The sequence below is a fragment of the Neofelis nebulosa genome, chromosome 11, assembly GCF_028018385.1.
Source record: "Neofelis nebulosa isolate mNeoNeb1 chromosome 11, mNeoNeb1.pri, whole genome shotgun sequence".
NCBI lineage: Eukaryota > Metazoa > Chordata > Mammalia > Carnivora > Felidae > Neofelis > Neofelis nebulosa.
In genome coordinates, this window is record NC_080792.1 from 76,380,072 (window position 1) to 76,395,796 (window position 15,725).

The following is a 15,725-nucleotide window of genomic DNA, read 5'->3' on the forward strand; positions in this document are numbered from 1 at the left end:
CTAAATGATGGCATCATCAGGCCTCTGGCTCACAGGAGAAAAGAGGACAGGTGGGATCTCCATGTCATGGCCTTTGCAAAGATTGCTCACCAATGATTATCATAAAATTTTAGTCCTTCAAATGTTGATGAGCAGAGGCCACACTACCTTCAACACTTTCCTTAAGAATTAAAATTAATTGGGGGTGCCTGCATGGTTCAGTCAGTTGAGTGGTTGAGCATCCAACTCTTGATTTTGGCTCAGGTCATGGTCTCATGGTTGGGAGATCGAGCCTGGCATGGGAGTGGGGAGACTTAAGATTCTCTCTCTCTCTCTCTCTCTCTCTCTCTCTTTCTTCCTCTTTGTCTCTTTCTCTCTCTCCCTTTGTCTCTTCCCTGCTCATCCTCTCTCTAAAATTTAAAAAAAAAAAAGAATTAAAATTAACGCACATTGTAAATTTAAAATTAACACCTAAAAACAGACACTAATACATTTTTAACAAATGTGCTCTTTCCATAAAACCAGCCTCTATAATGAACTTTTTCTGTCACAAACAAGCATGTAAATATTAGGATCATATTTTATTAGAATTAGGAAAGGCTTAGTTCATCTCTGTAAACTGTCTTCCCAGCCTCTTCCCCTCCCCTACCTTTCTTATAACAGGGAAACTGAGGTAAAGGTTGAACCCAGACTAACCTGTAGATTTCCTGACTCCGGTCTAAGGCTCTCTTTTCTATAAAATAATTTTTAATAAAGTATTTCAAATATAAGGAGAAGCATAATAATGAATACCCAGATTTTTAAAATGTTAATATCATATGCTACAAATCTTTTTTTTTTTTTTTTTGGACAGGAAATGGCGCTTTAATGCTTCAAATATTTTTTAAAACATATTTAATTTAAAATTAAATATTATATATCAGCAGATAATGCCCATTCCTCTATCCCATTCCCCTACCTCCTTCTCCAGAGATAACCACCATATTGAGGTTGTGGCATATTCCATTCTTCCTGTTCAAGTTTGTATAAACTCAAATGCTTATATATCCATAAACCACACCATGTTGCCACAAAAAGAGATGGTCTTCAAAACAGGGAGGATTCCCTCACTCTAGTACACTTGCATGTAGTTAAAACCTTTGGGACTTGGCTAGGTATTTCAGAAAGAAACTAGGGCAGAGCTTAAAGTCTTTTTTAATGATTACCACAGAAGGATCTAGTGAAGTGTCTTACTATTTAAAGTGAAAAATAAATTAGGCAAATATAAAAATTTAAATATGATATTTTTTTATCCTTCTCAAGTTAGCATTTTGTATTTGTGAAATCCTGGTTTATAATGACCTAGTGTGAATGACCTGTCACTGAACAATAGGGAAAGATGGATTAAGCAATTTAACTAATAATAATAGTTTCTACTTCTGCTTCAAGGTCCAGCTCAAATGTCACCACCTTAATGAATCTGTCCTTGATCCCATCAGAATTAATTCCTTCACCAGTCATTTATTGAGTGCCAGAGCCCTGTAGACACAAAAGTAGATCAGACCCAGTTCCTGCTTAGAGCTCAGAAATAATCACACAATAGTTTTTGATAAATGCTCTAATAGAGATATCCATAAAAGGTTAGCAAAGCCTATACCTTTCCTAGAGCAATTGGAGAAGACACTACAGATGAGGCGATATTTGAGCTGCATCTTACAGGGTGAGCAGGAATTCACAAACTCTATCTTCTGATAAAATGTCATTCCAGGTAGGGAGACACTGAATGTGAAGGTAAAAAGGATGATAAGATATTAGTTTTGGAAAGACAACTAGGGATAGACATCAGAGGTAGAAGGATAAGTTAGAAGACTAGCAACAAGTCAAGCAAAAGCTGACATGATTATAGGCATGGGGTGGGAGGGGGAAGGATTTTATCAAAATTTAGGAGATAAATTTAGCAGAATTTGATGCTTGGTTGTGCAGGAGAAAGAAAGAACATGGAGGAGTTGGGGATGACTCCCAAAGGCTTGGCAAAATGAGTGGGCAGTGAGGCCATTAACTAAAATAAGAAATACCGTACCAAAGATAAGAACAGGCCTGAGAAGTGGTGTGTGTGTGTGTGTGTGAGGTTTCTTCTGAGGCATTTTGAGTCGGTAATGAGGTCCCTTCCATTCGGCCTTAAACAATGTCCCTTTCTAGGCCAGAAATCACCCCTTCCTCTTAACTCCACAGCATACTTTCTATCTTTTTCACATCAAATTATTTAAATCTGCTGTTATCTCAGTATTCACAAAATTGTCCCCACCTTAAACCACGAAGAAAAAGTACTAGTCTTGTTCTCTGTGCATTGTCCTTATCTCAGAGCCTTATATACAAAAAAAAAACCTTCAACCAAAGTTTGCATTCTTGAAAAAGGAGCTCCATCAGATACTAGGAAGTGTCAGTTAACATTTATCAAAACAATGGCCACAACTTGTGTGTTAGCGACTTATATAAAATATCTAAAGCATTTGGTCTACAGCCCCTACTTTTAGCTCCTTTTGTGCTTATCTTATCTTACTTTTAAACAACCCTGCAAGGTAGTTGTTTTCCTATTTTACAGATAAAGCAACAGCAGGCCAGAATGTCTGAATAACTTTCAGGTTTGCAAGGTTCACAAGGTTTGCAAGTTGCTTAACTACGATTGGGCCGACTTGCTTCACCACCAAGAGTTGAGCTGCTCTGTCCTAATTCTCACTTGGGCTGAAAAGTGGACCTTCTTTGGCTCCTGAGGGGTAGCACTCTCCGGATCGGGAACTGTGAGACGGGCCTCACCCCTATCCTCTCAGGCAAAAGTGCCCCCTCCCAGGAAAAGTGCCCCTGTGGGCGCAACCAGTGCACACGGCAGAGCTCAGAGGGGGCCCAAGGGTCCCGCGGATGAGCCATCCCTCAGGGACCCAGCATTTTGCAGTATTCACGCCAGGAAAGCGCACAGGATCATTCGACCCTTCGCTCAAGCTCTGAGCGCTGCCGGGGCTCTGACCCCGAAGCTCGGGTGGGCGCGCGCGACCGTGGCTCCCAGCCTGGCCCCTCGTGGGGGCTAGAAGTCCTCACAAACGCGGGACACTGGAAGACGGGAGTGCAGCCACTGCCTTTGGGACACTGAAACTCGTCCCGTACCTTCCTCCGCAGTCCCGTGCGGTGGACCGGCCCGGCTTGCTGTCTGCATTCAGCGGACCGGAGGACGAGTTCCGGGCGGGGAGAAGCCCTGCCCACCGGCTGCGGTGGGAACCGGTCCCGCGAGGGTCCGACAGGACTTGACAGGCATTTCCCTCAGACCGCGCTTTGCCTCCGAGAGGCCGCGCCGGGCCTCCCTCATCGCCTCTCGGGTTCTCGGTCCCGCCCCACACCTCTGGGTAGGAACCGGACAGCGAGAGAGTGTCAGAGGGCAACACAACGGTCCTGGGGACCCTCCGAAGTCCGCAGGGGAGGAAGCAGCGACAGCTAGCTGCACGCGGCCGAGGCGCGAGGGCTTGGGGAGGTCGGCCCGTGGAATGGGCGTGTCCTGGCGCGTGCGGGAGGAGGTGCGAGGGGCAAGGGGCAGTCCCACCCGCGAAGCCCTGGAACGCTGATTGGCTGCGCTCCGTGGAGGCGCGAGGAGGAGGCGTGTCCTCATGTGAGCCCTGCAGGGGCCCAAGGTAAGGGTGTAGAGGGGAGAGCGCTTGCGCGAACCTGGTTGTAGGCCCCTCCTTCTCTTCTTTCTAGGGGCAAAGGGTAGGCGGTTTTAGTCTGGACTTAGGCGCTTGCAGACTCCGGCCATGGAGGGGCCTGAATGGGAGTCGCTGGAGCAGTGCTTGGAGAAGCACCTGCCACCCGCAGACTTGAGGGAGGTGAAACGCATTCTCCATGGCAAGGAAACCAGGTCTGGGGCCTAGAGGCTGGGGTGGGGAGACCTTGGGGCCAGCGAGTGTGGGTCTGGGGAACCAGGGAGAGTGCTTCAGGATCTGAAGGACTCTTGAGGGGGCAATGAAGATCTGAGTTGGTGAGCAGAGACCTTAGGAAGTCTAGATGTGACATCTCTGGGCCTCTCAGGGGTTGCACAACCCCCAAGTGACCTTTACAAGCCATTTCTCTCCTTGTTGCCCAGCACCCAGAAGGGAAAAGAACCTGGGAGGGAAAGGTCAGGTTTTTACTCTCTGTGACTTTCTCTGTGGTTACCTGGCTCTCCTTCCCTACTTCCAGTGACCAGCTTCCTCCCAAGAGCTAGGGTTGTACCCTGGGTGTCTGTCTGGGTCAGTGCCTCCAGCCAGAGCCCCCAGTAGGTCAGCTGATTGTCCAGTCCCAGCCCTTCCTGCAGTGACTGGGCCTTTGGCAGATCCTTGGAGGTAGAGGCCAGCTGAATCTAATTGGAGAAGGAACTGTTCCCACTGGCAAGCCACAGGAGTTAGTTACCACACTCAGCGCAAATGTTTTCCCATTCCCAGCCAGTTGTGTGCATCACTAGGACCTTCTGAGGTTAGTGCACTGCTGGACACTGTGTATACAAAGCTGGAAGATGCTTTCCCTTTCACTGTTGTTTCTCTTTGGTCCACTTTACTCAAAGCAACCAGAAAATGTGCATCATATCTTGTTGGCTCCTTTGCTTAAAACTCTATAAGGGTTTCCCATGGCTCTTAGAATGAAATCTAAACTTTGATCCCATACAGCTCCTGAGTTAATGTCCTTCCACTTTCTAGCCCATTGGTGGTCTCTCTGCCCCCACCCAGCCAGACCATGTGCTTCCTGACCTTGTGGCAGTGACCTTGAGGCAGGAACCTGATAGACTCACCTGAAACTCAAGGATGTTGATTGGATCAGTGGTTCCCAGCCACTGGCTCCAATGGAGTTACGGCAGGGGGGTGGGGGGGAGGGCAGATCTCACATCTAAGAGTGCTAGTGGATGGTAAAGATAGAACAACTGCCTTTGGGGGTAGGAGTGGTAGAGAACTCGGCCAAAAAGGACTCTTCCTACCCAAAGAGGGATACCTAGGACTGGGTGAACTTCAAGGTCCCTCCTGAAATCGTGCTGGACTACTACTTTCCTGTCACACCTGTCAAAGTGTGAAGCCTCTTAGAGTTAAGGCTCCCAGAGGTATCTTAATCAAGGGTCTCAGGATGCGAATAGGTTTGTTTTAAGGATGAGGTGGGCATGTTCTTCTAGGAAAAGAAATGGAGAGAGCTTGTGGTGTCAGGGAGAGGTAAAGCACAAGAATCTTAGGAAAAGAGAAATAAGTGTCTCTTATAGGTGACTGGCTGGAGCACATTCTAGAGATTGGGATAAGGACTACCTTGAAAGAGGCATTTTCTATGGGGAGGGATTATAATGGTAGCCGACGTCTATTGACCAACAACAGCTAGGCCTCATCCTGGGACTTGGCTTACAGTAACTGTTCACGAAGTGTTCTATTCCACTCCGCACTGAGCCCTTCCAGGCTTTGCCCCTAGGGTATAAACCTTTGTACTTGCTCAGTCCTTGCAGGTGGGTGGGATTTGGCTATGCACAGGATTGCGAACTAAAGATAGAAAATTATTAGTCATTTAAAAACTCTTCTTCCACTTAAACCCCTGCTCACTCCTCATAACCTGACTTGTTTCTGGTCACCTCTGTGAAGGCCTGGGTGGAGCCTGAGTCTTCAGCCCCTCCTCTGGACTTCCAACTGTGTTCCACACCTCACCTTCTCTCCCAGTTACTTGCTGTGTCAAACACAGAGACGATGCTTAGTGAATGTTTGCTAAGTGAATGGGCTTTTGCCTGGGCTAGCCAGATGAAATCCCCAAAGAACATGGACTCTCGATTTCAAGACAGCCAGAACCAAGAAGCATTTATTCATGTAACAAACATTTATTGTGTGTGGTTTTTTGTCTTGGGCACTAAGAGTACAAGGATAAGTAAGCCATGGTTCCCGTCCTAGAGGGGCTTTCTGTCTTTTGATGGTTGCCCTACATTGTGAGAGAAAGATGCAAGCTGAGCTGGAGAGAGTGTACATGTGCAGGGTTGGAGGAGGGTTAGGAAGCCTTCTCAGGGGCATCATGCTTGCATTGTATCCTGAAGGAGATGGAGAAATTGGTTTGGAGACAGGAAGGGCTCAGGTACCCTTTGTCAAGGCCCAGACACCAGGGAACATGCTCATTTAGGGATTGCAGGTGTAGAATGTTGTGAGGAGAAGGCAAAAGTGACCATGGTGGACCCAGGGGCTCTGTACACCCTGCTAAGGCAGCAGAACCTGTCCTAATGGTGGTGGGAGTCTTCAAAGAATTTGGAGGCAAGGATCATGCCAGTTTCTGGCTTGGACCCCCAGATGGCTGATTCATTCATCTGATGAGGAGCAGCTTTAGGGAAGGCTGCTGAGTTGAATTGGGGGTGCTGTTTAGTTTTCTAGAGCTGCTGTAACAAATTACCACACACTGGTGGCATAAACCAAAAGAAATTTATTCTCACAGTCCTAAAGACCAGAAGTACAAAATCAAGGTGTCTGCAGTGCCACACTTCTCCAAACGCTGTGGGAGAGAATCCTTCCTTGCCTTCTCCAGTGGTTTCTGACATCCCTTGGCTTGTGGCAGAATGACCCCAATCTCAGCCTCTGCCTTCACATGACTACCTCCTCTTCTCCCTGTGTCTCTCCTCTGGGCATCTCTTATAAGAATACCTGTCACTAGATTTAGGGCTCACCTTGATAATCCAGTATGATCTCGAGATCTTTAGTTATATCTGCAAATATCCTTTTTCCAAATAAGGTCTTATTCACAGGTTCTGGGTATTAGGATGTGGACATATCTTTTTTTTTTTTTTGGCGGGGGAAGTCACGGTTTAACCCACTACAGGGACTGTGTAGAGGTGGCCCTCACAGGGGGCTCGGGACTGCCCTCATTCTAGGCCCAAGAGTGGGTGCAGAGTGGGAAGGGCCCTGGGTGGGTTTCTGGAGAACCTGCTGTTAAAGGAATTAGAAGAAATGGCGACTTTGCATGATACTCCAGAGGTGAGGAAGCAGGATCGGGGGCCCTGAGGCAGGTATCAAGGACATTGAGCAGGATAGGGACAAAATGTCAGATAGTACAGGGAAGTCTAGGAGGATGAAGACAGGTGTTTGTCTCCTGTTGCTAAAGCCAACCAGAAGGCTGGTGGCAGTTTGGGCCCCAGGGAACAGGGGGCTGAGGAAGGTGTGGGAGGTGAGGGCTTCAGGGAAGGTCCCTATGAAGGGGAGGTGAGGAGAGCAAGTGAGGTAACCAAAAGGACCTATGGAGAGTGTGCTTCCCTACTTTTTATTTTTTTTTCTCTCTGTTATTTATTTTTTAATGGGAGAGATTCAAATAGCTTTAATGGTGGATGTGGTAGGTCTGTAGGAGCCAGGGCGAGGTGTCCAAGCTATGAATATTGCTAAGTAAAAAAGGCAAGTAAGTGGAAGAACAGAATACACAGACGGACACCAATGTGGGTGTCATTTAGGACACACATTTAAGAAAATATTGGAAAGATACCTAAAACATTGTTAAGAGGGGTTGCCTCTGAGGTTTGGGACAGGAGCTTAACAGTGGGATGGAGATGGGAACTCATTTTTCACTTGATACCTTCCTTTCCCACTGTTTGATTTTTTTTCCTCCCACAAGCATGTGTTTCTTTTGTAGCAAAGCTCTAGTTTAATTATTTAAAACACTGATGGTAAAAGAGCTATTAGTGGGGAAAGATGAAGTTCCGAAAGCCAGAGGTTGCAGAGGAGGCAGGAGCTGGGCTCCTTCAGGCCATGTCTGCCCTGACCCTGGGTTGGAGAGGTAGGAGCTGGGGGTGGGGCCCAGGAGGGTATGTTGGGGCTGAGCAGGAAGTGATGGGCTTTCCTCCTTGACATTAGAGGTGAGCCCATGAGGGGCCTTAGTAGCAGGATAAGGGGTAGAAGGGCAGAAGGTCGACTCTAGGGATCAAGGGAGGGTTTGGGGCAGCACGGACCCTCTGTGAAGTTTTGGTTCATCTGGTCTCTGCCCCCACATGAGCCATAGCTGGTCTATGTCCCACCACCTCCCTGTGCCAAGCCTTTGGTGGGCACAGTACTTGTTTATGGAATGGGGCTCGAGGGTCTGTTGGGTTCTCCAAGACTGAGTGAAGCAGGATGTGGTGATGGACCACCTGGATAACAGGAGGGTTGAGGTGACAAGACAACCGGGGAGTACTGAGAGGAGGCAGAGCCCTGAAGGTAACTCCGTGTGAGGATAGAGTGGTGTGGTCTGCACCACCCCAAGCCTAAGAGAATGATTGTCCACAGGTTGCTGGAAGGGGTGTGGCAGCATTCAACATAGTGAGAAGGCAGGAATGCTGCATATCACAGAATAACAGGGCTCATGGTGGTGAACAGATGGGGAGAGCCAACAGCTGTGGGCAGTGGATGAGGAAGGACAGAGGCTGAGGGATATCTGTCATCCAGGTGACAGCTACAGGTGGACTTGGAAAGGTGAGACAAGATCTCTTCCATCTGTTATCTTCCTGGGATGAGACCCAGACTGAGGATGGGCCTGACAAGATGTCTCCCAAAGGATGGTCCTGCTCCCCCCACCCGTGGGCCTAAGAGGAAACAGACACACAGAGCCCTTCTTCTTCTCCTGTCCCCCATGATGACTTGTCCTGGGGCTGAGGTCTACAGGAGTGGGGAGTCCTCTCCCTGAGGGCAAGGGGACTGTGTCTGAGGCAGTCACAGTAAGGGGAGGCACGGTGTGGGCACTGCTGCTATTTCTAACCTGCTAGCAAACGGAACTCTGACTAGTTGAAAAGCAGGCTGATTGTCAGGGGCGGAACCCAACTTGGAGCTGTCAGGGCCGTCACATGGAAACCGCCTGGCAGGGGGCGGCGGCAGGGGGCTTGGGCTGACAGGGCTGTGATTTTGAAAGAAACATCTTTAAAAAAGTGATTTAAAGTAGGAGAGAAATATTATTATTAGATAATGGCTGTCAGGTTATTTTTTGATGTGTTCTCTGAGTATTTCATAACCATCTCGCCCCTAGATGGTAAGGCCTTCCTGGCCAGAGGCCATGTCCCCTGCTCTTGTGGGTTTCACCTCAGTGCACAGCACCCAACCAGCATCAGGAGGTGTTTGCCGTTTGGCCAGTGGTCACTTAAGCTGGGAGATTTTATAAATAATCCACTTGCCTTTGTTAATAAACTACAAACCAGGGTGAGTGCCTGGGCCGTTGGTCTGGACACCTGGGCTTCACCAAGCCCACTCAGCACTGGGCATGGAATTGCCCCCAGTGGGAGCAGCAACAGGACAGGGCAGTGGGGCTCACTAGAGACTTGTAACCCTTAGTGGTGAATGGTCACAGGACCCTCCCTCATGCTATCAGTCTCCTAAGTCCTGTTCTCAACAGCCACTTTGTCTTATCACAGCCTGCACCAGGCTCAGCACAGCCCTCTGATTCTAGTCTACACACATTTTGGAAATCCATTACCTCTCCTCTTCTGTGCTGACTGCTGAAACCAATCCCCACCCTGAGGTCAGCAGCTCTAAAACATCAACCTCTTGACCAGTCATTCTGCAGCCCCCCTCCCTGTTCCCCTGCTTTCCCAGGCCAGAAGACTACGGCACCTCCCTGGTGAAGTCCATACTCAGCGTAGTATCCATTCTCCACCAGGCGGGGCCCTCCCTCCTCCTGGCCCCCACTCCAGCTTCCCACAAGTGGGCCCTTGCCCTGGGCTTCTCTCTGTGCCTTCCTGCCAAACATCCCTGCCTCCTCTCTACCAGATAGATGACTACTGGGGGGTTGGAAGTGAATTTAAATTCAGCAGACCTCATGCAAATCGTCTCCCTTCTACTTTCCTGTCCATTTAGGAAGCTCGATCTGCCCGGCAGGGCTTTTGAAGCTGCCTCTGAAGGGGACTTTGAGCTGCAAGGATATGCCTTTGAGGCAGCAAAGGAGCAACTGAGGCCACCTCGGACCATGCGTGTGGGACTTGTTCAGAACAGAACTCCCCTGCCTGCCGATGCCCCTGTGGCAAAACAGGTGCAACCTCTTTTGACCATAAATACATAAACGGAGCTGTGGCTTGCTCTGTGTTTTGAACACGTCCACAGTCCCTGGGTCACTGCAGGTCCACTGCTCACTGCAGGTCTGTAGGCACCTCCAGTGTCACCTAGACGCTTCTGCCCTGCAGCCCCCTTCCCTGCAGCCCACATCTCTGGCTCCTCTTTCTCTCTGCCTGCCCCTCCACGTCCTCTCCTGTGATTGATCTGAAGTTCCATTTATCAATTGAGAGGGTGTCCTTTTGTCTGCCTCACGCTCTTTCTCTGGAATTCTGCCTCTCGGTCTCTTGCCAGAAGGGTACATGCTGGCACACACCAGTCAGGACCTGTCTGTCCATCTGCATGTTCCTCTGCCTTGATCCTGAGAGCAGGGACTCACTGAACCCAGATGTCTGTCAGCTGATGGTGCCTCAGGGTGACGGGAATATGATACGCAATTCCTTATGACCTTACAGTTAATATAAATGTGACGGCATCTTGTATGTCCCTAAAGAAACGTGTTATCACAGACGCAGGCGATTTGTTGTGTATACTTCTTCACAGCATTTCTCTAGCTGTTGAAACTTTTAAGAGTTTCTCTGCAGAGGTTTCCTGGAGATACAGCATGCCTCAGAACTCCTAGGGATTCTCAAGAAAAGGCCATTTGGATTCCAGGTCGGGTTCTGCATCATCTTTCACTCTGGTCCTTCTGTTTTTATTGAATTTAAAGATTTCTGGTTCCCTGTTCACTTTTTGTCTCTGGGTTAGCTGACTGTGAATGTGTTTCCTCAGCCATCCCAGATTGGCAGGGCCAGGGTCACTGTTATCCCCCAAAACTCCTTGGAGCACACTTTGCACACTGTCAGCACCTAGCAAATATCCACGGAGCCTTGGTGTGCAGTCTCACAGGAGAGACCATCATAAAGAGTAGGTGCTCTCTGGTTTTCAACCTGGTTATTCTGGTCTTTCTTGAACAAACACTTCCAGACATCTCCTGGGGGCCAGGCATTGTGCTGAGGACACCAAGAAGATGAAGACACTTTCCTCCTGACCCTGAGGAGCCCATGGGGTGAGGGGAGTGACAGACAGTGGAGGAACACAACAGCATAGCAGGAACAGCGCCACCAAAGGGACCTACCAGGGAGTGCTGAGGCAGCTCTTGATGCTCAGCCCTCTGCTGGGAGAGTCACTTCTCTGTGCGTGACACATGACATGAATAACACATCCCAGGAAGATTGGGTGGAGTGGGGAAGTGCATTCTTGATGGAGGACACAGCTGGGAAATGGGATCCATTCATTTGATGACAAGATGCACACAGGAAAACGAAAATGGTAGGACAAGGCATGCCGGAAGGCTCAAGTGCAGGGTGGTAGGAAGTGGATTGTGTCCTAAGGCAGAAGGAGCAGTTAGCCCAGGGGAGGGCCAGGGTGTGCACTGGGTGTGGGTCCCTCTTGCAGTAAGTAGCAAACAAGCTTATGTACTCCTTTGAGCAACTCCTTAGGGCAGCGGGTATTCTCCCCATTCTCAGGTAAAGAAACTGAGGCTCTGAAAGGCAGCATTAAGTGTGTGGAACCCTAGAGCCTCTGTACCTCCACCTTTTCCTGCAGATTTTGGACTTGATGAGACTAGGATATATCAGAACCTCCCCACCCTACTTGTCCTCTTGCAGCTGCCTAGGTTGGGGGTTGTTCCACGTGTGTGAGGATGAGTTCTAAAAATGGTCTCAACCAGGGGCACCTGGCTCAGTGGGTTAAGTGTCCAACTTTGGCTCCGTTCACGATCTCATGTTTGTGAGTTCAAGCCCCACATCAGGTTCCGTGCTGACAGCGTGGACCCTACTTGGGATTCTCTCTCTCTCCCGCTGTCTCTGCCCCTCCCCTACTTGTGTGGCACACTGTCTCTCTCAAAATAAATGAATAAACTTGGGGGAAAAAAAGATCTCAACCAATAAAAGGAAATGGGTTCTAATCCTTGCTTTTTGAATTGCCAGGTCACTGCCCTTCACAGACGCATAGAAGCCATTGCAGAGGTGGCTGCAATGTGTGGAGTGAACATCATCTGTTTCCAGGAAGCATGGAGTAAGTCTGTCTTGGGGTGCTTTCTCTGCTGCCTTCAGACAATAGTGTATTATCTCCATGTCACCAAGAGGACTTCTTGATTTTTGAAAATCTCTTCTGATCTATGGAAAGATTATTTTGTCAACAATACCAGAAAGGCAGAAATCCTGGCCTCCCTCCCTCTCATGCACCCCAGTCTGTTGTCTGGTTCCGCCACTTCTTCCTCCCAAATTGTTTGGAACCCATTAAGCTTTTCCTCCCTACCTTCTTTTTTTTTTCTTCTTAACATTTTTTAAAATTTATTTTTGAGAGACAGAGACAGAGCATGGGCGGGGGAGGGGCAGAGAGAGAGGGAGACACAGAATCTGAAGCAGGCTCCAGGCTCTGAGCTGTCAGCACAGAGCCCAGAGCGGGGCTTGAACCCACAAGCCATGAGCTCATGACCTGAGCCAAAGTTGGACGCTTAACCGACTGAATCACCCAGGCGTCCCCTCCCTTTTTTTAAGTTTATTAATTTATTTAGAAAGAGAGAGAGCAACAAGCAGGGGAAGGGCAGAGAGAGGGAGAGAGAGAGAATCCCAAGCAGGGTCTGTGCTGTCAGTGTGGAGCCAGATTCAGGGCTCAATCCCTTGAACTGGGAGATTATGACCTGAGCTGAAATCGAGAATTTGACATTTAACTGACTGAGCCACCCAGATGCCCCCTCCCCACTTTCTCACCAGTGCCCTGGTCTGAGGAGTCATCAGCTCATACCTTGGCTTCGATAATTGCCTCTAACTCGTCCACTGTGCTCTCCACTTGGGCCCCTTCTAACTGGCTCTTGACCCATTCTAGGAAAGATCTCTACAAAACTCAACTCTATACCACTTAGTCTGTTCCTTCCCCCATCTCTGTGACCCCATCTCTGCTGGGCTCTGCTCTCACCTCCCTGATCCTTCATTCCCCTCTCCCTCCACCCAGACCACTGTAGCAGCTGCTCCCTCTGCCTGGCCTTTGTCTCTCTCTCCCTCCCCTTGCCTTTTAGACCCTATCCAACCTTCACATAGAAGCTCAGAGCCCACCTCCCTATCTAATATTACATCCAGGTTATATACTCCTGGTACCATGTACCTTTATTTTTTCTTTATCAAAGTTACACATGCTTATAATTGGGAGTCAAATGGTCTACAAGTCTGTTACCAAAAAACAGCTGTCTTCCTCCCTAGAGGCAACCACTTTCTACTCTTAGCTGGTTCTTTAGGAATCTACCTCTGTGTTTTTGCTTCTTGATTTTTCAGTTTCGCACCATCTATTAACTTCCCACTGTGGAAGAAGACAGCATTAGTTCCTCACCTCCTCTGCCCGCTCTGTTCACACATACCCTTCCTATCCTCCATCCGTTCTCTGCAAGCCATTTTCTAGACTTAGATTTCTTTCTCCGAATAACTTTCTGTTTTCCCTAGAATTTACATTGTTTTCTGCACACCTACCCCAAATTCTACCCCAGGCTTTCTTCCAGCTTCCTGAATCTGCTCAAGAGCTTTAGACACGTGAAGCTGCCTGTCGGTTCCACCTCCTCCTTTTTTTTTTTTTTTTTTTTTTTAAATTTTAAGTTTTTATTTTAAGTCCAGTTAGTTAACATACAGTGTTAGGTTAGTTTCTGGTGTAAAATATAGTGATTCAGCAGTTTCCATACATCACCCGGTGCTCATCATGACAAGTGCGCTCCTTAATCCCCATCACTTATTTCACTCCATGTCCCCACCCTGGTTCCATCACCTTGAAGGAACATATCCCCAGAGCCTTCTGGCTGTGCTAGTCTGATTTAGCTGGCTGCACAGCTGTCCTTCTGGTGATTTCCCTTCACCATCATGCTGGTGGGTTCCTTTGTCTTGATCTTGTGCTCTCCTATACCACATCTTCCTCTTTCTTGCTTTGCTCCCTCTTTTTGGTTGAGTAGTTTTCTGAGAAAGAACAGGAAGGAGGTAACCGTTTGGAGATCTTGCATATCTGAAAATATGTTCCTCCTACAACTTGCTTGATAGTTTGGTTGGGTGTTGAATTCTGGGTTAGAAATACTTTTCCTTCAGAAGTTTGGACACATTGATCCATTGTTTTCTGATTTCAGGTGTTGTTGACTAGTCTAAAGCCATTTTGACTTATGACCCATTGCATTTAATCTTTATTTTTAAATTATTTTTAATTATTAATTATTAAATAATATAATTATTATATATAATTATGTCACATAATTATATATAATTATATATTATATAATTATATAATTTATATAATTAATATAATTATTAATAATTATCATTAATTATTATTAATTATTTTTCTCTAGAAGTTGTAGGATATTCTCTAGTACTTTGAAGTTTCATAATGATATGCCATTGTGTGAATCTATTTTTAAATTTTTTAATGTTTTTATTATTTACTTATTTTGAGAGAGAGAGAGAGAGAGCACATAAGAAGGGGAGAGGCAGAAAGAGAGGAAGAGAGAGAATCCCAAGCAGTCTCCACACTGTCATCCAGAGCCCAAGGTAGAGCTCAGTCTCACAAACCATGAGATTGTGACCTGAGCCAAAAATCAAGAGTTGGATGGATGTTTAACTAACTGAGCCACCCAGGTGCTACTGTGTGTACCTATTTTAATCCATTATTTTAGGAACTCAGTGGGATATTTCAGGCTAGAAATTTGGGTCCTTCAGATCTATTGTTCATTAGTGATTTTCTCCCTTTTTTCTTTCCTCTCCTGATACTCCTGCTATTAGGATGTTGCAACTCTGGACTAGATCCATGATTTTCTTAAGTATTTCCTCCTGTTTTTCATCTTTGTCTTTTTGCTCAGTTTTCTGGTAGATTTTATCTGTCATTCAGCCTTTTATATGGTCTTTTGTTTCCTCTGTCATATTTTGAATTTACAAGAGTTCTTTTGGTCTGAAAGTTCCTGTTTTATGACATCCTGTTCTTATTTTATAATTACAATACTTTCTCTTATCTTTGACAATATTAGGTAGCATTTTTTTCTCCTTGCCAGTTTCCTACTTCAGATTGGTCTTTCTTCCCCCCTGATTGTGTGTATTTTAAGAATTGGGGGTTAAAAAGCTGATTGCAAGCTCTGAGTCTGTGGGAAGGGCTCCTCTCCCACTGAGCTTCATGATAGGATGGCTTGGTTTAGCCGTTTGTTAGGTAATCCCTCATAGTAGTATCTTTGGGTCATTCTTTTTCAGGCTGGTCAGAGTCCCCGGAGAATATTCTTCTTATCTCCTGCCAAGAAGAGAAAGAGGATAGGGGTCCAGTGTGCTGATGTTTACTGAATCCCTCTGTTTTTGACACTCTACTCATCTGCATCTGTCCTGACTTCCCCACGGCCAGAGGCCTTCTGTTTACCTCCGAGAGTGAACCTCTAGCCCTCTGCTGGGGTGGGAGGGACACCTGCTGGCCTCGTGCAGTAGGAGGGATCTGGGCTTCTGCCTGCTTCTTAAGCAGACTTTTGACCAATTTTTGTTTGCCATTTCCCCTCCCTGCTTCCCCACCTTCAGAGCCACGTGGTACCTCTGACTCCTGAACTTTGCAGGGGTATGGGGTGGAGAGTAGGGTGTTTCCCATCCTCCTCTACTGCTGGGAGCCTGAATTTTCTAGGTCTACCACGGTATCTACCCTCATCCCTCGGCTCGCCAGCCTCCAGTGTTTTGTTGCTCTAGTCCTTCTCTCAGTGCTTCATCC

At 47.4% G+C, this 15,725-nt stretch overlaps 1 protein-coding gene and 1 long non-coding RNA gene across 3 annotated transcripts in view; one reads left to right on the plus strand and one right to left on the minus strand.

Moving 5' to 3' along the window:
* The window catches only part of LOC131489133 (uncharacterized), a 52,205-nt gene extending 48,576 nt beyond the window's left edge, over window positions 1-3,629 (minus strand). Inside the window, exon 1 of the long non-coding RNA XR_009250408.1 lies at window positions 3,118-3,629. This is a non-coding gene — a long non-coding RNA (uncharacterized LOC131489133). The remainder of the gene's footprint in view (window positions 1-3,117) is intronic.
* Window positions 3,630-3,712: 83 nt separating this feature from the next.
* UPB1 (beta-ureidopropionase 1) overlaps window positions 3,713-15,725 on the plus strand; it is a 28,929-nt gene continuing 16,916 nt past the window's right edge. The window contains exons 1-3 of one of the 2 annotated variants that reach the window (XM_058690957.1): window positions 3,713-3,859; window positions 9,786-9,957; window positions 11,948-12,035. In XM_058690957.1, the coding sequence (XP_058546940.1) occupies window positions 3,756-3,859; window positions 9,786-9,957; window positions 11,948-12,035 (364 nt within the window). In that variant the 5' untranslated portion in view covers window positions 3,713-3,755. The remainder of the gene's footprint in view (window positions 3,860-9,785; window positions 9,958-11,947; window positions 12,036-15,725) is intronic. The other variant, XM_058690958.1, reaches the window with a different exon arrangement.